General features: G+C 44.6%; 2 protein-coding genes across 5 annotated transcripts in view; one reads left to right on the top strand and one right to left on the bottom strand.

Annotated features, from left to right (window-relative positions):
* Positions 1–8,648, bottom strand: part of PARP9 (poly(ADP-ribose) polymerase family member 9) — a 33,696-nt gene extending 25,048 nt beyond the window's left edge. Inside the window, exons 1-2 of one of the 3 annotated variants that reach the window (XM_073305202.1) lie at positions 8,608–8,648; positions 731–770 (exon numbers count right to left, since the gene is read on the bottom strand). The gene's annotated coding sequence lies outside the window, so the exon portion shown is untranslated. Of the gene's footprint in view, positions 1–730; positions 771–7,375; positions 7,494–8,332; positions 8,373–8,607 lie in introns of those variants that run through there. The other 2 variants (XM_073305204.1, XM_073305203.1) reach the window with 2 other exon arrangements.
* Positions 8,401–24,255, top strand: DTX3L (deltex E3 ubiquitin ligase 3L). Of its 2 annotated transcripts, none has more exons than XM_073305205.1 (5): positions 8,401–8,695; positions 10,168–10,403; positions 11,457–13,004; positions 14,816–15,033; positions 23,777–24,255. In XM_073305205.1, the coding sequence occupies exons 1-5, from the start codon at positions 8,416–8,418 to the stop codon at positions 23,844–23,846; spliced, it is 2,352 nt and encodes a 783-aa protein (XP_073161306.1). In that variant the 5' UTR covers positions 8,401–8,415; the 3' UTR covers positions 23,847–24,255. The 2 variants fall into 2 exon arrangements, with proteins under 2 accessions (XP_073161306.1, XP_073161307.1); XM_073305206.1 differs by lacking the exon at positions 8,401–8,695 and adding an exon at positions 8,703–8,924.
* Positions 24,256–24,723: the final 468 nt, after the last annotated feature.

Below are 24,723 nucleotides of genomic sequence, written 5' to 3'. Positions count from 1 at the left end.
CTGGTGTAGAAAGAATATTTTCTTACTTTGGACTAATTCATTCCAAATTTCATTCCTCTGAAACCTGTCTTAGTTGTCACTTTGGATGGGCTAGCACCAGCAGGAGAGTGAATTTGTGTGGGGGGGTGGAGGGTGAGAAAACCTGGATTTGTGCTGGAAATGTCCCACCTGTTGATCACTTTAGATAAGCTATTACCAGCAGGACAGTGGGGTGGGAGGAGGTATTGTTTCATGATTTCTGTGTGTATATAAAGTCTGCTGCAGTTTCCACGGTAAACATCTGATGAAGTGAGCTGTAGCTCACGAAAGCTCATGCTCAAATAAATTGGTTAGTCTCTAAGGTGCCACAAGTACTCCTTTTCTTTTTGCGAATACAGACTAACACGGCTGTTCCTCTGAAACATTCCAAATTGAGAAATTGTTTGGGACCTGAAAAAGCAGGAAAACTTGTTTTTCCTTTTCCAGATTATGAACAAACAGGAAAATGAAGGTGAAGACGACTGAGTTAGCTGCAGAAGCCAATATTTTAAGTTTCTCATGTTGACCTGGCTGACATAGTCTATTTAATTTTTTTTTAATATTTCATTTAACTATTTTAGTTAAAAACAATTTTAACAAATTTTAAATCATGATTTAAATCAAATCCACCCTGGCTGAAGTGAAATTTCAGTTCAAAAAAGAAGGGTATAAATTCAAGTCTGCTCTGTAACATGAAAAGAAAGAAGCCTACCTGAATCGTAATCTTCCTCACAGGTCACTGGATTGGACGTCTGTGAAATAATACAAAAAGTAAGGGGAAAAAATTAAACATATTATATTACAGATACATATAAATATACACTCTAGTGAGCATGTGCAAACTAAGATTTTTCAAAGGTTTATAATTTAGCCAAATGTGGACAGATTTTCACAAGGATGGCAAAAGGACAGAAGGCCACTTTCCTGCCAAATTTCAAGTCCTTGTTCCAAGCCCTAGGAGAGCTACAGCTTTTCAAAGAAAAGGTCACCTAAATTTTCTTAACATTACAACAATAATCTTCTTAACATTCAATACATTAAAAGGCAATGTATTTTTCCCTAGCCTTGTTCTTGGAAATGGCTCAACATTTTGGCTGAAATTTTCCAAACAAAAAACAAAAATCAGCCTGTGACAGACATCCATCATGGAAAATTTCTGCCTGAATGGTTAAAGATTGGCAAAGTTACAAGCAAATGAAACCACAGTCTTATAATGGGAAATGTCAAACAAATTTAATAATAAGCTGTGCTACCAGCTCCGCCTATAATATAAACACATTCCTAAATAATTAATAACGCTGATATACAGTGGAACTTCTACAAACCACTGTTCAAAAACGTTTATGTGAACCGATTCCTGTTATTCAACCTATGATCAAACTGATGTGCACACACACACAAATGTTTCATTAAAAATCATGGAGCATTTATTTTGGGGAAAGGAGAAATAAAAACTTCAATATATATTTATACTACACTACTTACACATTTAATTTAACACAATACTGAAAGACTCTGCCCCCTTCACATTAGCTGGGTTGAATCTTGCAAGGCCAAACCACCCAGTGCAATTTTATTGACTTCCTACACATCACCAGGGAAATACTGAGGGGACAAAATAATCCCTGCTACAACTCCACTGAGGTCAATACGATTCCACTGGGGTGAATCTGGCCCTGCAAGATTCATCCCAGCACATTCCCTGGCCATGTTGGTTATTTTTCCCACATGGAGCATGTTTCAGTTTGGGGTAGGTAGCTTCCTGAAGTGGATAACATAACCAAGAGAAGTTAATTTGATGTTCTGATCATTTGTTTATGTTTTCTCCCTGTCCCTCCTCAGGAGTAATCCCTCCAATATCCTTACTCCCTTAAATACCCTGACTCTGGCACCCTTGCCCCCCAATATTTCTTTGACTCTCCTTTCTTCCTGGTCACTTACCAGCATCTTCATCATGTTCCCCATCTTCAAGCCCCTTCTCCTCCCCAACCCCACTGAGCCCTCTCCTCCCCTCCAGCTCCAGCACCCACGGTCTAACTGCCTTTCCCAACAGACTTTTCCTAACTCCCCTGGAACCCTCCAGGCAGGTTGCCATGGTGCCCCCAGATGACTGTCAACAGGAGTCTCAGCCTGCAGGCTCAGCATCTTATTTTGACAGGTTTCAGAGTAGCGGCCATATTAGTCTGTATCCGCAAAAAGACAAGGAGGACTTGTGGAGTCCTTGTGGCACCTTAGAGACTAACACATTTATTTGAGCATAAGTTTTCGTGAGCTACAGCTCACTTCATCGGATGCATTCAGTGGAAAATACAGTGGGGAGATTTTATATGCACAGAGAACATGAAACAATGGGTGTTACCATACACACTGTAACGAAAGTGATCAGGTAAGGTGAGCTATTACCAGCAGGAGAGAAAAAAAACCTTTTGTAGTGATAATCAAGGTGGGCCATTTCCAGCAGTTGACAAGAGCGTCTGAGGAACAGTGGGGGGGAGGGGGGGTGGAATAAACAAGGGGAAATCGTTTTACTTTGTGTAATGACATATCCACTCCCAGTCTCTATTCAAGCCTAAGTTAATTGTATCCAGTTTGCAAATGAATTCCAATTCAACAGTTTCTTGCTGGAGTCTGGATTTGAAGTTTTTTTGTTGAAGAATTGCCACTTTTAGGTCTGTAATCGAGTGACCAAAGAGACTGAAGTGTTTTCCGACAACAAAACAACTAACCCAGGAACCTATCCTTGCAACAAAGCCCGTTGCCAACTGTGTCCACATATCTATTCAGGGGACACCATCACGGGGCCTAATCACATCAGCCATACTATCAGAGGCTCATTCACCTGCATATCTACCAATGTGATATATGCCATCATGTGCCAGCAATGCCCCTCTGCCATGTACATTGGCCAAACCAGACAGTCTCTATGTAAAAGGATAAATGGACACAAATCAGATGTCAGGAATTATAACATTCAAAAACCAGTCAGAGAACACTTCAATCTCTCTGGTCACTCGATTACAAACCTAAAAGTTGCAATTCTTCAACAAAAAAACTGCAAAAACAGACTCCAACAAGAGACTGCTGAATTGGAATTAATTTGCAAACTGGACACCATTACTTTAGGCTTGAATAAAGACTGGGAGTGGACAGGTCATTACACAAAGTAAAACTATTTCCCCATGTTTATTTTCCCCTCTACTGTTCCTCACACGTTCTTGTCAACTGCTGGAAATGGCCCACCTTGATTATCACTACAAAAGGTTTTTTCTCCCCCGCTCTCCTGCTGGTAATAGCTCACCTTACCTGATCACTCTCATTACAGTGTGTATGGTAACACCCACTGTTTCATGTTCTCTGTGTATATAAATCTCCCCACTGTATTTTCCACTGCATGCATCCGATGAAGTGAGCTGTAGCTCATGAAAGCTTATGCTCAAATAAATGTGTTAGTCTCTAAGGTGCCACAAGTACTCCTTTTCTTTTTGCGGATACAGACTAACACGGCTGCTACTCTGAAACCTGTAAGCAATCAAGGAACCGACTGAGATAACTGCTATAGAACTCTTCGCATTCATGCCCAGGTGAGATTTTTATACTTCTGCTACATGAAGAGTTTAGCAAGTCAAAGGCCATCATGTGCAGGTTTCAGAACTCCTTATCCTACAAAGTATATTGAGCAGGGAATCAGCATCACAGGACAGTAAAGTGTTAAATTAGCACATCCATTACGAATGTCTGTGCTAGTTAAAAGTCTGAGGCTTGATCCTTATCATGTCCTTGTTTCTCCTGACAATTTATATAGTAACATAAATCTGGGTTTAACCACCTGCTATCATTACAATGACTGAGGTAGATTAAAACTAAAACATTGCCCATTTGGAGTCATAGGACTCAGCTGCTGCCTATTGTAATGCAGTGAGTGAGACAGTAGGGGAGGAGGAAGGACAAGTGATATGGTGCCCTGTACTAGCTAGGATGTGTAAGCAGCTACCAGCAAAAAGAAAAGGAGTACTTGTGGCACCTTAGAGACTAACCAATTTATTTGAGCATGAGCTTTCGTGAGCTACAGCTCACTTCATCGGATGCATGCCGTGGAAACTGCAGCAGACTTTATATATACACACAGAGAATATGAAAAAATACCTCCTCCCACCCCACTGTCCAGCTGGTAATAGCTTATCTAAAGTGATCATCAGGTGGGCCATTTCCAGCACAAATCCAGGTTTTCTCACCCTCCACCCCCCCACACAAATTCACTCTCCTGCTGGTGATAGCCCATCCAAAGTGACAACTCTTTACACAATGTGCATGATAATAAAGTTGGGCCATTTCCTGCACAAATCCAGGTTCTCTCACCCCTTCACCCCCCTCCCAAAAACCACACACACAAACTCACTATCCTGCTGGTAATAGCTCATCCAAAGTGACCATTCTCCCTACAATGTGCATAATTAAGGTGGGCCATTTCCAGCACAAATCCAGGTTTTCTCACATCCCCCCCACCCCCATACACACACAAACTCACTCTCCTGCTGCTACCAGCAGTTTCACAAGTTCTCATTGAACTCAAGTGCTAGAGCGTTCTGTTTTTGGAGCTGAAGTCTAGCTTTAGCAATATCAATAACTTATGCCAACTGTTCATTTTCTGAAGACCAAATGTCTTCATCTAGATGAGCCACAATTTGATGGGGTTCTGATCCAAATCCAGATGTTACTCTAGGCCCTAATTTCTTTCTTTAGAAAACCCCCCACTATTTATTTAATAAGTTTTAACAAGTTTACAAATTCTTGCCATGTAAACATCAGCAATAAAACAATCATTACAACAGTTTGCTTTTGTTTAAAGAGATATACAGTAATATATAAACATCATATCTTTCTATTTCACAGGGTGCTACCATATTACACAGTGAGCATCACTGCTGTACTTATGTCATTTCTAATGATTTTATTAAATTGAGTAAAATCTCTATCTGCACATATTTAACAGACCAGGTATGTCTATCAAATGCTAATGTTAAAAAAAAAATGGACAGGTGGGTTGAGCTTTTTGCAAGTGAATGTATTTTGTCCGAGTACTGAATAAAAGGTGACTAAATATGTAAGTATCTATCTATCTATCCTCTGTGTATTTTGTTGGGTACAGAATTGGTGTGTTAATTTTTCCATCAACACAGTTTCCCATATTTTTGAACCTTTCCTCAATGGTTGGGCTATTTTATTTTTTTCCAATGAGAGGCTGCTAATAGCCAAGCAGCTACTAGCAGGTGAGAGATTAATTCTTCATTTACTTTTGTGTGACCATTTCCACTACGAAGCCCCAGGAGGATTACCAAAGGATCATTTGGTAATAAGTATCCAATAATTTGTGATATTTGATTATGAACTGCAGCCCAATACTCCCTAATGACTAGACATTTCCACCATATAGGCAAAAAATCTCCTCTTTCACCACAATTTCTCCAACATTTATCCCTATTCAGTCTATATGTTTATTTTTAACCTGACTGGTGTGAGGTACCACTGGAACACTGAGGATGCTAGTCCTCTTTTCCAGATCAAACCCGATTTCTCTGGGGTAACTTGTCTATCCAGTGCCTTTTCCCAGAGGGCCTCATATGGACAACTTTCTATTAGGAAAGCTGTCTGCACAGGTTGATATAAATTAGTTATTTTTTTGTTTCCTAATTGACCACTTTATTAAGGTTAGCTTTCTGTTTAAAACACATTTTCTAGAAAGATAAGAAACATAGTGCCTGACTTGAAAGTACTGGTACCAGGGAAGAGTGGACCAATAAAAATGAGTTTTGATCTCTAAAACAGAAAAGTTTCTTTACTGAATAGTTATTCCTTGTCCTCTGTGCAAAAGGCTCCATAGCAGGTGCAAAAAGTAAAGGAGACAATGGACATCACTGCCTAATCCCTTAGCTTAATTCAAAAAGGGGAGATTTAATCCCATTAATCCGCACCACTGCTTTTGGGCTGATGTAAAGAGCAGTTATGCATTTAAGGAACTGGTGGCCAAAGTCCACATGTGACAGGACTTGAAATAGGAAGTTCCTCTCTATTCTGCCAAAGGCACCTAGTGATAACAAGAGAAATTGATTTTTTTGATCTGGCATTATGAATGATTCCAAGTACTCTCTGAAAATTGTCTGACATTTGTCTATCCTTAATTAATCCAGTTTGATCTGGATTTATATAAGCTAAGAGCATAAACTGCAATCAGCTAGTTAGTATTTTTGCTAAAATCTTAATTTCACAATACAGCAGAGGGCCTAAAGGAACTGCACAAGGTAAGGTCTTTTCCTTCTTTAGGGGAAAACTTTCACAGTAGCTTCTTTCATAAGTTGTAGAAGTTCCTCCCCTAACAACAAGTCTTGGAATTCCTCTCTCAAAGGACCCACTAATAACTCCTTAAATACCTTGTAAAATTCAGCTAAAAAGCCATCAGGTCCTGGAGTTTTACCACTTTTCATACTTGCTACTGCCTCTAGGATGTCTTCTTCTGTTATTTCTTAAATGGATTTTTCTCATCTTTGGTAAACCTGCTACTTCCAGATATTTTTGAATAACTTCAAAGCTTGGAGTATCTCAAGTTTAGAGATTTTTATAATAAGCAGCAAAAACAGCACATATTTCATTCAGGTGTGTAACTAGCTTTTGCTGATTTTTCTTAATTGATGGAATAATATGTTGCTCTTGAATTCCTCTAAGCTTTCATGCTAATAGCCTATCATTTTTATTTCATTTTTCATAAAACATCTGCTTTGCATACCTAAAGGCTTTTTCAATGGGATTTGTCATCATATTCAATTTCCTGCTAATATTAGTTAATTTTTTTTCTTCTGAGCCTGTATTTTTATGACTATCTTGTAACCTTTTTAGCTTCTGTTCTGATTCTGTTTTTTCTTGAGCTCTTTCATTCTTTAGTTGAGAAACTGCTAATCAACCAACCCCTAAATACTGCTTTAACTGCCTCCAGGAGCCCATATCATTTAATTGGAAATGTTGAACAATGTCCTCTTTAATTTCTGCAACCCATCTTTGCCCTTTTGGAAATGCAAAGCATGCAGGGGGGTGAGGTGTAGAGTCAAACTTCTGCTAAATGGAAACTTCTGCAATTTGGTCTCTAAAACTGCATTAAGGCTATGTTATTCTGTCCCCCTGCTGGTCTTCTCCGGACCCTAATTTCAGTACTAGACAAAATCAAAACCCCAGGTCCAAATGCTTCTAAATCTTGGAAAACTTTGTTTCTAAAAGCGAAACACAAATGCTGTGTAGCTCATTAACAACAAAAGCACAATCAGCTACCATCACCGATGTAAGTAAGGCACAATATCAAATCTCCTCTCACTTAAATCAGTTGTGTATCAGTGGAGTGACTCTTGATTTTCACAGGTGTAAGAAGAGAATCAGGTCATCAGATCATGGAGGCCATCAAGGAATACCTCAGGGCCAGGTTCATAGAAGCCCTTGAGGGGATATTAAATACAGGCAGTGTTGCTGATGTGCTAGCACACCAGGAGCAGTTATGCAACTGCACACAGTAGCATAGGCGCATCTGCACAGTGAGATACATGCGGTCATATTTACCCAAATGATTTCAAGTATGTTCAGAAAAATGCATCTGCGACCATTTCAGTAAATGCATCTACACACATTCAAGGCCCTGATCCCACAAGGAGTTCTTCATGAGCAGAACTCTGCACAACTGACTTCACTGGGGATCCACACAGATGCAAAAGTATTCCCCCACAAAGCTCACTGCAGGATTTGGGCCCAAAACTAGTGTTGCCCATCTTCCAGGATTGGCTTGGAGTCTCCAAGACTAAAAGATTAATCTTTAATTAAAGATTATGTCATGTGATGAGACGTCCAGGAATACATCCAACCAAAATTGGCAACCCTAGCCCAAACATGTAAAATATACCAACACGAAAATATCGGGAACGCCACACTTTAAAATCTCAGATGCATGGGTGATATATTAATTTATCTTAAAATAGTAAAACATTTCAATGCAAAATAATACTTGAATGCAATGTTATGGGTGAGAATTTAAATATATACAACTCAGAAAAGTGTCAGATGGTTCCCAGGTCAACCATAACTCAGCCTCAGTGCAAGCAGATAACAACGAAGCCAGACGACAGGAAGACAATGCTCACTGTTGATGCCGCAAGCGACCACCACCCACTGGCTGTAAGAACCCTAGCCGGGGCAGCAGTCTCTCTCACGTCAATCAGTTAATGGCGTCACTCTGATTTACACGGCGCATTACCGAGATCAAAATCAGGGACCACAAACCCACACCTATGTGCCCATTCAGCTCCTGGGGCCAAACTCTGCTTGCTCCCTTGTCGTCAGGACTGCAGCGGGGTAGATCAGCACCGAATGTGGCGCTCCCTGCACGCCCAAGGCGTTGCTGGCAGCGGCCAGTTGGCTACCCCGAAGGAAGCACCGCCCGGGCGCAAACAATGCGCCCTACCGCAGCCCCGGGGCCCGCGCCTCAGCAGCGCCCGGGGGGGCCCTAGCGCGCCCGCCCCGCCCCGCCACACGCGCCGCGGGACGGGGTGGCCCCGGTACCTGGCAGGCGGGCCGGGCCGGGCCGGGCCGTGGCGCGGGCTGTGGAGTTTCTGCTGTTTGCGACCGACGCTGGGAATCGAAAGCGAAAGTGAGTCGCCGCCGCCGCGCGAGTCGCCAGCGGCAGGCCCCGCGCGCTATGGCCGCCCTCCCGGCCCCGCTCCTGGTGCGGGTCTCTCCCGCGGCCCGGCCCGGCGACAAGCTGCGGCTCAAGCTGGAGAGCTACTTCCAGTCCGCCAAGCGCTCCGGGGGAGGCGAGTGCGAGGTGGAGCGGGGCCCCGAGCCGGGCGCCTACCTGGTGTGCTTCCGCTCGGAGAAAGGTGAGGGGGGTGCGCGGCGCGGCCCGGCCCGGCCCGGCGCCGGGTGCTGGCTGGTGCCCTCGGCGCCTCGCTGAGGGGAGGGCATGGCCCACTCCACTCTGGCTTCTCGAGGGGGGCGGGGGTGACAGGCTGGGGGGGGGGGCGCCCTTTAGCTCAACAGCATGTCAGTGCATGCCAGCCCCAAAGGGGGTTGGGGGGGGGTGCCAGCCATGCCCTGGGGGGGGTGGTCCACAGGGTGTGCCCGCCGTGCCCTCTGTGTCTGTGTGTGCAAGCCGGGTGTGTCCCAGGCCTGTGAGGGGTGCAGCCTGGGAGAGCTAGCCATGCCCTAGAGGTGGGAGAACGCGGGGTGTGCCATCCATGCCCCCAGTGATGCAGAGTGCCAGTCCTGTCCCTCAGCGGCATGGCATGGCAGCAGCCCACCAGTTGTGCCACAGCAATCGTGTGCGCCCATAGTGCAGTGTGACAGCATGCCAACTGTGTCACTCGGCATGGCAGCAGGCTGGGCCCCTTGAAACATTTTGCAAGCTGCTACTCAGCAGGGGCAATGGATGGCATATCAGCTATGACATTCAGCAGGGTGGTGATGTGCCAGCCGTAGCCACCTGTGCTATACTTGCTAATGCCCCTAGGCAGCACCCCAGCTGTGAACCTCTCTAGGTCCGTGGCATGGTAGCTCTGCCAAGTGCTGGCTGTACTACGTGTAGAGCAAACTTTGAGTAATGTAAAACTCCCATAACTGCTCCTATGTTACCCACATCTTGGTCCTTGGTGTAGGGACATGGTCAGGGAGAAGAGAACATGGATGGGAACCTTAGTAGCCATTGACAACCAGCATAGTTCTCTTTGAGATGCACACATGAAAAGTGCTATACAGTATAACAGTTAGATGGTGGGCCCTAATTTGTGCCATGGCCTAGGCCAGCACCTAAGGACCCCGGCACTGGGGCAGTACAAAAGAGGCTTGAACACATTTTGTTTCAAACCTTAAAATTCACAGTATATACAGTATGTGTGCATTCCTTGGGGGTTGTTTTTCCCTCTTCCTTTCCCCTTGTGTAATCATTCATAGGGGTGCAGAGTGGGTGTAAAACCATACCAGATCAGAATGTTAGGCTTTTACACATGTGAAAATGACTACACTGGGGCAAAGCAATGAAGAATCTGACTGTTTAGTGTTCATTGATACACCAGAATAAGTAGAGGATCCCTTCTCCTCCTCCAATTTATTCCCACCTCACAATAGATAAGAACTGTGTGAAATCACGTGAAGACCATGCCCTAGAAATTGATGGCAAAAGTCTGAAGATATTTATCCAGGCAGATTCAGAGATAGAGGATCATGGAGAAAGCCAGCCTACAATACAATCCTCGGGCCAATCTAGCACCTCAGGCTTTTCACAACTTCAGAAGAAATCTGATAAGAAACAGCTTGGTGAAAAACATGATGCCAGTTCATCTTCTAGAGCATTTACTGAAAAGGTATGTTTAATATAGAAAAATAACTCACCCCGCTCTCACATTCTCATGACTTACAGATGTACAGCTCTGCTGCCATACACCAGTTGGAGAGAAAGAGCTCATTTCACCTTCTAGCCAGAACAGAAGAGTTGGAAATTGTTACTGTGCATTAGATTTATAAACTTCATGGTCAGCAACCACTGAGACATGTCCATACTCCTAATTAACATATAGGCATACAGTATGGCATGGTGACTTGTAATGCAGTGGTAGGGATTTGCAGTCATAATTATGTTTGTGGCATGTGTACGTCCTCTGAAATTGAGGGACATTTATATTTTTCAGAACCAATTTGTATGCCTGGCTGCTACTGAGGCACGTACAGGAACCCTTTCAAAGGAACTAGTAAATACAATCAGATATTCTATTCCATATAGGTTCTTACACTGCTCTTGTCATCGTAGAATCTGAGCACATTCCAGTATACAATAAGTGTCAAGCACATCTATGACAAGTGGTTCATTCTCTCATCTAATGTAGTCCTTTGTTTTGGTGGGGTTTTGGGTTGTTTCTTTGTTTTTGAATGTCTGTACTGCTCTGTCTGTTTTTGGTAGGGAAGGCAGGTCAAAGAAGTGCGCCTTGCACTTGGCGTCATGAGGTTTGTGATGGTCCTTAGTTCCTGTGGGATAAGGAATAATACGTACCAGCAAAGTAGATCATGAGTTGCTTTTTATGTTGTGCTAATGTGTACTGGGTCTCAATTTAAGAGAGCTGTGGATGGCCTCTACATTCCCATCTTCTAATGGGAACTGGAGTGGGGCAGTTTTTCCACAGATTTCATTGGGAGCAAGATTGGTTCTCATGCATGTGTACATAGGGATACTAATGGCAGTATATCAGTATACATGAGTTCAAAGAAGACTATATGCAAGAGTGTTTATATATAGTAAGAACAAAATAATCTTGGCAAACTGAGAACTAGTGTAGAAAGATTTTTTAATTAAATATTTGAAAGAACAAGCTGACAATTTTAGGAAAACTGCTAATGATCTCTGCTTGTTCTTTCATTTTCAGATTTTTCTCCACGTGTCTGCAACCTTGAATACCGACTTGTTCACTAAACAGGAAAGACAACAAGTGACCATTCTGTGGCCAAACTTAAAAATAGAAAAAAATTCTAGTGACCACAGCATCGAGAAAGTGACAGGAGACTATGCAGATATTGAAAAAGTGTATCACTATTTTGATGAACTCCTTATAAAAAATGACCAACACACTGATTTTTCACACTTTGAAAGAAAGAATGATTTGGAAGATATGAATGAGAATGGTTTGGATGAAGTGAACAATATTGAAGTTCCGTCAGCTCTCTATGAATACTTTAACCATGTCTATGAAGAACAAATTAAAGAATTACAGCAACGTTTCAACGTAAAGATAAAAAGCAAAGAGCATGACAATGGACTCACTTCAGTATACTTCATATCTGTTGGGAGTTCTGGATTAGTAGAGAGAGCTCAGCAGTCTTTTATCACTGATTTTCAAAAAGGAATAGCAGATTTAAAACAAGAAAAAGTTTATTTGACAAACAGTTCCCAGTTAAATGAAACACTACAGAAATTAAATACCAGGTATAGGAATCTTCTTGCCAAAAATGAAGGAAGTACAGTAATACTGCGTGGTCCAGCACATGAGATTTTGGCTGCGAAAAAATTTCTTGATGAAAAAAGTATGAACAGCCCACTTGAAAAACCTGTGAAAATAACATCTGAAGCTTACACATATAGGAATGGAATTGAAGTTGATTCTGTTAGGCTTAAACTCTTGGAAACAATATTAAATAAAGAAATTGAACTGATAAATCAAACATTTGATACCATAATAGAAAACAAGGGCTCTCCACAGAACCAGAGAGCATGCATCATATTTAAACCCAAGAACAAAGATTCAGATATGTCTGCACATGCTTATGAAAGCTTCATTAGTGCATTTCAGAAGGCCTCAGCAATGATAACTGAAAAAGACCTCTGCTTGAAACTTTCAGGTGATCAGAAAAAACAGCTGAATAAACACTTTAATAAACTACAACTGGAAAACCCAGGTATAATACTTAAGAAAAAGGAGGAGAAACTCAGTTTAAAAGGTTTACCAGATCTTCTGCATGCTGCTGAAAAGCACATCAGGAGCTTTCTTTACATTGAAGGCCCTGTAAAGATTAAAGAAGGGACAGCTCTTCCTTATGGTACCAGCTGGAGAGGTGCTACAGGAACTTCCCAGGATGCAAATGATGATAGGAAAATGAATAGAGTTCCTCCCAAAAAACAACCTAGTCCAAAGTTAGCAGGAGGAGAGGAAGACAAAGATGAGTGTGCCATTTGCATGGATAAAATCTATCAAAAAGAAGTACTGCAAAAGTGCAAACATGAATTTTGCAAAGCATGCATCCAAGAGGCAATGACGTATAAACCTGCCTGTCCTGTCTGTAATACATTCTATGGACTCATACAAGGAAATCAGCCAGAAGGAACAATGTCTTTCTCAAAGCTTCCTTATCCAGTCACTGGCTATCCTCAGTGTGGGACTATTAAGATTGACTATCATATGCCAGGTGGGGTTCAAACGGTAAGTATATTTGAAAGTGTGTGAAAGGTGTTTGTTAACAAAACCGAAATCGAAGATAGAATCCAATATTTTTCCAATCCTAAAGAGATTTTTTTTTTAATCCAGCAGATATTTATTCCAATATTTTTGTTAGGCTCTGGTACTCTGAATATACATTACAAATCCCAGTTTTCCAAATAGGATCTCATATCACATCATATAATATGATGATATTTCTCTATGGACTTCTATTAATATGCAGTACTAACACCCAATGCTGGATCAGAGCTACAAGGGAAACACAAAAATATCAAATATTAATCAATACAAATGAAAGATAAAACCAAAATGGAAGCCCTCACTGTTATACGCAATGAGCCTGTTTCTCCTTTCATGTAGGTGTAAATCTGAAATAACTCAATTGAAATCAGTGAAGTGATGCTGGTGTAAAACTGCTGTGAGGGGGGAATCAGGCCCAGCACTTGGCTACAGAAGTGTGTAGTTCATTGTGGGGAGGAAATGATTGTAAGGGCTTTGGATTATGTTATGTGTTTTTACAGCATCTAGCACAATAGGGCCCTGATCAAGACACTTAGGTACTACTGCAGACCAAATAACACTTGCAATGACATCAGTAGAAAAGCAAGGGAGAGGAGGAAGAGAGAGAGCAAGAACATGATATTTAGAAACAACAATGAATGAATTAATTGAGACAAGAAAATGTGAGAAACTGAATGAAGGGGATGGGCAGGGAAGAAAGGAGAGATGAGATGCCCTAACAAGGAACAGTTCTGGTGAGGCTATTGAAAGTGAGGATGAATTTCAGTGATACCTCAGATACACAGGAAACCAGTGAAGAAGTGAAAGAGAAGATGTGTAAATAGAAAGGCAAAGTCAAATTAAGCATGCAATGTGATTTTGAACAGACTGAAGGAGTTGGAGAATGGATTTGGGGAGATGGGAATAAAGAGCATTGCAGAAATTGAGGTGGCAGATTCATTTTCACACATCTGCCAGTATCTATGGTGTATATATAAGGCCCTTTGTTTTGGATATTTACTGATTTTCTCTGAAAAATTCTGGGGTTTTGAAAAAGTCAGTTTTCAGGCATTATCAATTTTTCACCCAAACTTTTCACCCAAACTTTTTGGCTTTTTTGGAACCCATGAATTTTTCAGAGACAGCAGGGAGCTGGGTCCCATCAGCCAAGAATGCCCAACTGCAGCAACAGGCCTACAGGGAGCTGAACATTGCGCCCTATGAGTACTAGCCTCTCTATCAGACGGACACCCTCCTGACTCCAGTCCTTCAGCATGGTCCCTTCCACTTTCTCTAAAGGGTCGGGAGGGAGCTCTGTCTGGCAGGGGAGCCAGTACTCGCAGGGCACAGTCTTCTGCTCCCCTCCTGGCCATCACCCTTCAGCATGGCTCCCTTTGCTCAGTGGGAGAGCAGACCTGGGAAGAGACCTGGGTCCTGGCAGCTGAAGCTGCCTGACCACTGCAGTGACAGACCCATAGGGCGTGGAAGGCTTCCTCAAGTGCTATATCATGAGGTCCCCTGCTGCACCTGTAAGTACTTGGCACTGCTCCAAACCTACCGAATACCAGGATGTAGCGGGCATCGCTCTACCCCTGTGAGTACCAAACATCACCCTCCTGCCTGCTGTCCTTCACTTTTGATTTTTACTGATTTCTCGTCCTGCTGCCCTTCTCCCCATTTTTTTTTTAGTTGTAATAAATACTGATACATTCTCAAGAAATTTTTTTTTAAAGAGCCAAAAATGAAGGGCCTTGGGTTTACAGACCATTTGTGTTGTATTCTTTACAAAACAGAAAAACCATCCAAACCCAGGCAGACAATATTTTGGAACAAGTCGAACAGCATACTTACCTGACAACAAGGAAGGAAGAGAAATTTTGCAGCTGCTTACAAGGGCCTTTGACCAAAGATTGATCTTCACGGTGGGGCAATCACGTACTTCTGGTGCAAATGATACGATCACCTGGAATGATATTCACCATAAAACAAGCATATCTGGGGGACCTGAAATGTGAGTATTTTTAAGTGAATTTAATGCTTGCCAAACATGCTGGATTGACAGGCCTGAACCTTCTTTCTACTAAATAATTTTGGCATTGCTAACACCATTGCAAGTTACTGGCACTTGTGTAAAACATCTTGGGTCACACTCTCGACTGCCTTGCACCTTGTGTTGTCATTTACGACTGTGAAAAGTGGGTTGCTGTAAGAATCCTGATTTGATACATTTTACACTCAGTTTGCACAGGTGTAAATAACTACGCAAGGTGCAAGGCAGTGGAGAAACAGGCCCCTTGTGTCCATGCACAAAACTTCTTTCAGTAATACACAGACATTACCACCACCAAAGCAATTTTACCTACTCTAGGCAAGACTAAGCACCATTACATACTCCACTCAGTCACTTTATTGTTGCAGAGCCGGTGTGGTCAGGGAATGCAAGCACAGTAGATACAACAATGCTGTTATTCCTCCAAATACAATTCTACGTTGCACCGTGTCAGGGTTCCCTCCCCAGTCTGAACTCTGGGGTACAGATGTGGGGACCCTCATGAAAGACCCCCTAAGCTTATATTCTACCAGATTAGGTTAAAAACTTCCCCAAGGCACAAATTCCTTTCCTTGTCCTTGGATGGTATTGCTGTCACCACCAAGTGATTTAAATAAAAATTCAGGGAAGGGTCACTTGGAATCCCTATTCCCCCAAAATATCCCCTCAAGCTCCTTCACCCCCTTTCCTGGGGAGGTTTGAGAATAATATACCAACCAGTTGCCTTTAATGTAAGTACAGACCAGACCCTTTATCTTTAGGACACTAAAATCAATCAGGTTCTTAAAAGAAGATCTTTATTATGAAGAAAAAAGTAAAAGGATCACACCTGCAAAATCAGGATGGAAGGTAACTTTACAGTGTCATAAAAAGATTTAAAACACAGAGGACTCCCCTCTGGACTCAGCTTCACAGTTATAAAAACAGGAATAAAACTACCTCTTAGTATAGGGAAAATTCACAAGCTGAAACAAAAGGTAACCTAATGCATTTCCTTGCCTTACTTACAATTTTTGTAATCTTAGATGGATCATTTCTTGCCTGGTCTCTCTCTCTCTGTCCAGAGAGGGAACAAACAAAGAGAGCACAAACAAAATCTCCCCCGCCCAGATTTGAAAGTATCCTCTTTCCTTATTGGTCCTTTTGGTCAGGTGCCAACCAGGTTATTTGAGCTTCTTAACCCCTTACAGGTAAAGCGATTCAATACAGCTGCAAGGAGGAATTTTATGCTACTCTTTCCTTTATATTTATGATACACCCTTTGTGACACTCACAATTAATGGCACTGGCTCTGTCACCTGTCAAGCCACTCACCTACTAGCTGCATATATGACAAAAGGCACCCAAGTAGCTACTCAACTGATCTCTGCTGGCTGTAAAGTACTCTCCTTTCTTCAGAGCAAGCAAGTCTGAGAGCAGATGTGGTGGTTCTCCACCTGTTTCAGCTTTACCCATCCCCCAAGAACCCACACCCCAACTCCCACTTCAGCACATGTCCCAGATACAGAATGAAAAATACCATATTAACATTCTGTAAAAACATACACATTTGGTACTGTCAAGGTTCCTTCCCCACTCTGAACTCTAGGGTACAGATGTGGGGACCCGCATGAAAGACCCCCTAAGCTTATTCTTACCAGCTTAGGTTAAAAACTTCCCCAAGGTACAAACTTTGCCTTGTCCTTGAACCCTATGCTGCCACCACCAAGTGTGTTAAACAAAGAACAGGGAAAGAGCCCACTTGGAGATGTCTTCCCCCAAAATATCCCCCCAAGCCCTACATCCCCTTTCCTGGGGAAGGCTTGATAAAAATCCTCACCAACTTGCACAGGTGAACACAGACCCAAACCCTGGGATCTTAAGAACAATGAAAAGGCAATCAGGTTCTTAAAAAAAGAATTTTAATTAAAGAAAAGGTAAAAGAATCACCTCTGTAAAATCAGGATGGTAAATACCTTACAGGGTAATCAGATTCAAAACATAGAGAATCCCTCTAGGCAAAACCTTAGGTTACAAAAAGACGCAAAAACAGGAATATACATTCCATTCAGCACAGCTTATTTTACCAGCCATTAAACAAAAGGAAATCTAATGCATTTCTAGCTAGATTACTTACTAACTTTTTACAGGAGTTCTGAGCTGCATTCCTGATCTGTTCCCAGCAAAAGCATCACACAGACAGACAGACCCTTTGTCCCCCACTTTGAAAGTATCTTGTCTCCTCATTGGTCATTTTGGTCAGGTGTTAGCGAGGTTATCTTAGCTTCTTAACCCTTTACAGGTGAAAGGGTTTTGCCTCTGGCCAGGAGGGATTTTATAGCACTATGGACAGAAAGGTGGTTACCCTTCCCTTTATATTTATGACAGGTGCAAAATTAGTTTTTAAATTATTTGTTTGTCCTATGAGGCTCCTCCAAGGGCATAAATAAATACATATATACCAAAACAGAATAATCAGTCAAATTAAAGAGTCAAATTTCAAAATAATTAAATATGTAAATGAATCCAATCTTCTCATCTCCTAGATCAGTGGTTTTCAAACTGCAGGTTGCAACCCAGTACTGGGTCGCAGCGGCTCTGGTCAGCACCGCTGACCGGGCCGTTAAAAGTCCCATTGGCGGTGCTGCCCGGCTAAGGCAGGCTAGTCCCTACGTGTTCTGACACCGCACTGTGCCCTGGAAGCAGCCAGCAGCAGGTCCAGCTCCTAAGGTTGGGGTGAGGGGCCCCACGGGGTTCCGCACGCTGCCCCCACCCTGAGCACTGGGTCCGCACCCCCACTGGCTGGAAACCAGCCAATGGGAGCTGTCGGGGCGGTGCCTGCAGGTGAAAGCCACGCGCCTCCGCCTAGGAGCTGGACCTGCTGCTGGCTGCTTCCGGGATGCAGTGTGGCCTGCAGTGCCAGGACAGGCAGGAAGCCTGTCTTAGCACCCCTGCTGCACTGCTGACCGGGAGCTGCTCAAGGTAAGCCCATGTCCTAATCCCCTTCCCCAGCCCTGAGTGCCCCCCCAAACCTGGAGCCCCTTCCGGCATCCCAAACCTGTCATCCTGGGCCCCACCCCAGAGCCTGCATCCCCAGCTCAGAGCCCTCACCCCAACCATCTGCCACATCCCTGAGCCCCATCCCAGAGCCTGAACCCCAGTTCAGAGCCCTCGCCCCCAACCCTCTGCCACAGCCTTGAGCCTCCTCCCTCCCACCCCCGCAGACCCGGAGCCCCCTCCTGCATCCCTGGCCCCACCCCAGAGCCTGCACCCCAACCCCCTGCCCCATCCCAGAGACCCCTCTCACACCCTGAACTCCTTATTCCCAGCCCCACTCCGCAGCCCTCACCCCAACCCTCTGCCCCAGCCCTGAGCCCCTCCCACACTCCAAACTCCTCATCCCCAGCTCCGTTGGGTCGCAGGCATCAACAATTTTCTTCAACTGGGTCACCAGAAAAAAAGTTTGAAAACCACTGTCCTAGATGATCATTGCAATATGGTCTGGATCTCCAGGCCCAGAGTCAGTCTAGCAGCACTTTGAGAGATCCTAATGACTCTCCACCATTGTATCTGCAAGGGTGAGGGAGTAACAGGGCATAGGCTCTTCCCCTCGTAGTGCATGTGTATGTCTTTGGACAGGCCAGAACTATTAGAAGCATCCATTGGAACAAACCCAAAATGTAAACAGGTGGCCATATACGCTGTAGACCATAGACATTAATGCACCTGCTCTAGGAAGCTGTGCTAGGAACTGTGGGGTAGGTGCAACAATCCCTATATCCTGCACCACTTGCAAGGAGTGCTGCTTGTGGGTGCAGAGCACTGTGTGCACTCAAAACAGGATGGCTGGGGTAGATGCTGTGCTCAGTTGCAGCTTGTACAAGAGAAGTCACTCTGTTGCAAGTTGCAGCAGTTCACTTCTCGTGGACAGAGCTATGAAGACTGTTTTTATCCATAGAAAATGGTACAACATAGATGAGATGTGCAAACATCCCCTCAAATGTATCGCATCTCTGACGAAAAGGTAGTATCTCCTTGGGGTCTTCAGTCTTCGTGTCCTTGGCCTCTTTTCTGAGGTTGCCAACAATAGTTTCAGTTGTCATTGACAGTTTTGGTGGTATGAGTGCTTGTGATTCATGGTCCCTATAGACCTAACCTGAGCCATAGTCATGCCAGTGACATATCAATGAAAAGCTCTTTTATCCTTTTATGAGTCCTTTGAACCATCCAGTCTACTTCATGTTTTTAGTTTTATTCTGAATTATAAACTGGCAGCCATGGAAGTAATTTTTTTCACAGAGTGAGACATCCTTCACTACAAAATGCACAAATCAGCAGTTTTTTTTAAATTACAGCATTAGAGTTTTGTATGTTGTTTAACAAGAAAACAAGTTACTGGAGCTTAGAAATTGTATGTACTATGTAACCCACAGTATTACAATGGTTAGCACTATATTAATGAACTTCTCTACACTATCATGAGAAAATAGTAAACTATATTACTGTATAAACTATCGAGGAGAAAAGATGTTCTTGTGATAAGGGATAAGACTAAAAGAAAGAAGATGTGGGGCCAAACCTGGCTCCCAGTTTGGCCCTTTTGCACCAACCTTGCTGTCACAGGCCATAAAGCAGCCCTACTGGAGCAAGCGAAGTTTCCCCATGCAGTGGGGAATCCCTGGGTGCTGTAGAATCTGGGTAATTGGCCATACCCCACTGCTTTTTGCAACCTAAGGCATATAAGGGCCATGTCAGTGTGAGAGCAGTGCCAGACAAACTCACTAAAAATGAATGAAAGTAATAGTATATCCCTGGCACGGGAAATGAATACAACAGAAATACTGAAATAATTTGTTAGTCTCTAAGGTGCCAAAAGTACTCCTTTTCTTTTTGAAATAATTGAAATGCTTTGATATTGTCCTCAGAGGAACAATAGATAGTCAAGAAGGGTATACATAGCAGACAGTAACTGAATTACATCCTCCTTATGATGAGCTATATAGACCCTACAAGGGAATGGACACTAAAGTGTTAAAAAGGAAGCAGTCATGTCCCCAGCTTCAGCCAATGGGCACCCTAACAACAGCAAGGGTAAAATGCTGCAATCCAGAGAAACAGCCACTGTGAAGGAGCTCCACAGGGTCAGACCAGAGGAAGCTGCTCAGAGAAACCATTTTATTGCCAGAATGGATCAGAGAAGATTACCAGGCAGGTAGCTGCAAGACCCTGAGGTAGGAAGCAACTCAGAGAAGCAGCAGGAGATTTAAACAAAACAAGTTTCTGACTGTATCACCCAGGGGCCCTGGGCTGGGGCCCATAGGAGTCTGGGTCCCCTACCCTACACTGACAGGAGTGAAGACTGCCACGACCTTTGACCAGAAGTAGAAACAATAACAGGAATACTGGACTTTGGCTTTTTGTTCCTGCTCTAATTTACTTTACTTCTGCCCTGTTGAAGAAAGAAGGGAAGAAACCTGTAAAGGGGGATAGAAGAGGCCCTAAGAGGACGGCCAAACTCCTGGAACGATTGATCAAAAGCCCACTAATGCGACCAGTAGAACTTTGGGTCGGGCCAGACTCCTTTTAGTCCTGGAAGGGGGGAAGAGACAAGTAACCCAGCCAGAGGTCAGGAGTTATAGATGAAGACTGACATATATAGGTTCCATCCCTGAACCAACTCAGGGACATTGAGGCAGGGACAACCGCAGTTCTGTGTATTACAGGGCTGAGGTCCTGCCATTGAACACCACCTGCTTTCCTATAGCTTCTAGCCCCTGAGTTCCCTCTCCCCAAACCAACTCCGGGACATTGAGGCAGGGACAACCGCAGTTCTGTGTATTACAGGGCTGAGGTCCTGCCATTGAACACCACCTGCTTTCCCATAGCTTCTAGCCCCTGAGTTCCTTCTCCCCTCCCCAGAAAACATTCAGCTTCCCAGTAAAGGTTTCAAAAAGTTGAATATGAATGGTTAAATATACACACATCAAGTTATAGTTCTGTTTTAAATCATTTGAAAAAAAGGTCAAAGGAATGATATAAACTGGACTGTTAGTATACAACATGCTGTCAAATATTGGCAGTTTTGTAATAAGGTATGTACTTACATGTCAAGATCCTATAATTGAAACGTTTTATTGTAAACCATCTGAAATATTAATAAATAAATATTTGTAAGGCAGGTGGGGCATGTCCCCACCAGTTAGCATAAGAGCCCCACTGCATCACTTAGAGCAGGGGTCAGCAACCTTTCAGAAGGGGTGTGCCGAGTCTTCATTTATTCACTTTAATTTAAGGTTTTGCGTGCCAGTGATACATCTTAACGTTTTTTAGAAGGTCTCTCTCTAGAAGTCTATATATTATATAACTAAACTATTGTCATATGTAAAGTAAACAAGGTTTTCAAAATGTTTAAGAAGCTTCATTTAAAATTAAATTAAAATGCTGATCTTATGGCACCGGCCCGCTCAGCCCGTTGCCAGCCTGGGGTTCCATTCATCGAGGCTGGCAGAAGGCTGAGCAGGGCCTGTGGCCAGGACCCCTGGCAAGGGGCCGTCAGCGGGCTGAGCGGAGCCAGCGGCCAGGACCCCAGACCAGCAGTGGGCTGAGTGGCTCAGCCTGCTGCCACTCAGCCCGCTGCCGGTCTGGGGTTCCTTCCACTGGCTCCTGCCACCCAGGGTCCCAGCTGCCGGCCCTGCTCAGCCCGCTGCTGGTCTGGGATCCTGGCCCTGCCCACATACAGTGGGTACCTACCTTCTCCCTGTTCTAGCCCATTCTCTTCCTCTCTCTCTGCACTGAGCTGAGGGTGGGAGTGCACTGAGCACAGGGCTGGGGGGGAAGGAGCAGGCTGGGGGTTGGGGTGAAGGGTTTGGCCAAGAGCAAGAATGAAGGAGGGGGCTCAGGGTTGGGGCAGGAGGTTTGGGTGTGGAGTGCTTACCTGGGAAGCTCCCATTTGGTCTGAGGGGTGCAGGTAGGAATGGGGGGGGGAGTGCAGGAGCTCCTGTTTGGTGCTCTGGGTGGGGGTGAGAATGTGGGGGTGCAAGAGTCAGGGCACAGGGTGGGGGGGCTGGGTATGTGGGGGGGTGCAGTAGTCAGGGCAGGGGCTGGTGGTGTGTGAGGAGGGTGCAGGAGTCAGGGCATGGGGGGGCTGGGTATGGGGGGGCTGGAATGAAGGCTGGGGTTGGGGGGGTGCAGGGGTCAGGGCAGAGAGCTGGGTGTGTGTGAGGGGGGTGCCAGGGTCAAGGCAGAGCGCTGGGGGAGTGTGAGGAGGGTGGAGGAGTCAAGGCAGAGGGCTGGGGGGGAGCTGGGTATGTGGGGGGGGCTGGAGTCAAGACTGGGGTTGTGGGGGGTGCAGGGATCAGGGCAGAGGGCTAGGTGTGTGTGAGGAGGCTGCAGGGGTCAGGGCAGAGGGTTGGGGGAGTGTGAGGAGGGTGCAGGAGTCAGGGCGGAGGGCTGGGTATGTTGGGGGGGCTGGAGTCAAGGCTGGGGTTGTGGGGGGGGTGCAGGGGTCAGGGCAGAGGGCTGGGTGTGTGTGAGGGGGGTGCAGGGGTCAGGGCACAGTGCTGGGGGTCTGTGAGGAGGGTGCAGGAGTCAGGGCAGAGGGCTGGGAGAGTGTGAGGGGGTGCTGGAGTCAAGGCTGGGGTTGGGGGGGATGCAGGGGTCAGGGCAGAGGGCTGGGGGCATGTGTGGAGGGTGCAGGGGTCAGGGCTGGAGGCGTGTGAAAGGGTCAGGACAGAGGGCTGGGGGTGTGGGCTAGGGTGGTGGAGATGGTCCCAGCCCCCTGCCCAGAGTGGCTCACGGCAGGGGGCTGGAGAGGGTATGCCCTGATTCCACCTCCTTCCCCAAGGCCCCATCCCCACCTCTTCTCTGCCTCCTCCCTGGAGCAGGAGCATGCTGCTTCACTTCTCCCCCTCCCTCACAAAGGCCATCAGCTAAATGGTGGCAGGGAGGGAGAGGAGGAGGGGCAGGACGTTGGAGGAAGAGGCGGGGGAGGGGGGAGTTTCCTGACCTGCAGCAGCAGCTGGCAGGACCAAGCTTCTTCACCCTGCCCCCCGCGGGGGGGCGGAGAACTGCAGGCCGGGGCAGGCAGGATTTTTAATGGCACGCTGCTGCCTGCCGGGGTCCCAGCCTGGGTTCGGCAGCGGGCTGAGTGGGGCCGGTGGCTGGGACCCGGCAGGCAGCAGCGTGCCATTAAAAATCGGCTCGCAGGCTGTCTTTGGCACACGTGCCATAGGTTGCTGACCCCTGACTTAGAGCAACCCTAAGGATGCTGTAATTTGTACCAGGATTCACAGTGGTTCCTGTATGGCCTGAGATCAAAAGAGACGAAAGACACCACTTTTGTAGCCTCATCCCATTAACACCCCCGGGTCTGCCTGAGTACTGTGCCTATTTTGAAACAATTAGGGCCTTATTTTCAGAGTTGCTGAGCGCCCACAGTTGCGATAGACTACAAGTGGAATTGTAGGTACACAGCAGGTCTGAAAATCCAGTTCAAGGTGTCAGTTTGGGCACCCAAAATGAATGGCTGCTTTTGAAAATTTTAGCTTTAACCTTTCTGTGCCTCACTTTTCTCATCTGTAAATTAGGGCCTGTTTGTTTCACAGAGCATTGCAAGACTAATGTTTGTAAAAGTGCTTTAAGAGATTTTAATGGAAGGTGCTGTAGAATTGGGAAATATTGTTTCATTATGTAAATAGCCCAAACAAGTCTTCTCTCTTGTCCCTAGGTTTGGTTATCCTGATCCTAATTATCTGAAACGTGTTCGAGAAGAACTGAAATCAAAAGGAATTGAATAAAGATGTCAACCAACTGCTTTCAAGCTTTATTCACTATAAGATATAGCATTTACTTAATTATATCAGTTGATTACAGGTGCATATATAAAGTTTAGAGGACTTCTTCCAAGAAAAGCACAGTATTTCTGTATTGCCCAAAACTCCCATTGAATCCAGAGGCCTGGCACCTCTGAAAGTCAGGACCTGGTTCCAAGTCTTTGACTACATGTACCACAAGCCTATAGGCATTGCATTTTAAATTGCTTTTAATTTTATTTTGCTTGTAATCACAATGTATCTTCCAGCATGTGGATGAAGTACTCTCTGCTGATATAGATCTGATTGTTGTAGACATTTTACTTTACTGATGATATTTTACATTAACAAAATAATTTTCTTAAATTTATAGTTATAAAACATATGGCTCTGAGTTAGTGCACTTGGTGATTATTAGCTAAGTAGTTTTCACAAAGTAAAAATGTGGTCTCCTTCAGTCGTCTCGTGTTGTCTCTGCAATTCCATGCAGTCTTTACTGCACATACAGATAATATGTAAAAAAGATATTTTACTTTTTTTACAGTGGCATAGGTGTGCATTGTGCTATCCAGCAATATAGAAGAGAGAGAGTTCCTGCCCCCAGGATTTTACAATCTAAGGGGCAGGCAATAGTCAGTGGAATCAATGGGGATAGTCACATGTGAGCTGCAGGATCAGGCCCACCTTTTGATAAACACAGTAAGTTATGACAACATACAAAGGATGGAAGGAATAGGTGAGTGTTACAACAAAATGAGGTTTTGACATAACTGACCACCCCTGCCAAAAAGCCAGAAGAAAGTAGCAGAGATCCCAGAAGATTCTGCAACCTAGATGTCATTGTAAATGAATCACATGCAGT

This window comes from Lepidochelys kempii, chromosome 11, assembly GCF_965140265.1.
Source record: "Lepidochelys kempii isolate rLepKem1 chromosome 11, rLepKem1.hap2, whole genome shotgun sequence".
NCBI classification, from domain to species: domain Eukaryota; kingdom Metazoa; phylum Chordata; order Testudines; family Cheloniidae; genus Lepidochelys; species Lepidochelys kempii.
The sequence above is the reverse complement of the archived record's forward strand: the minus strand, read 5'-3'. Positions and strand labels throughout refer to the sequence as shown.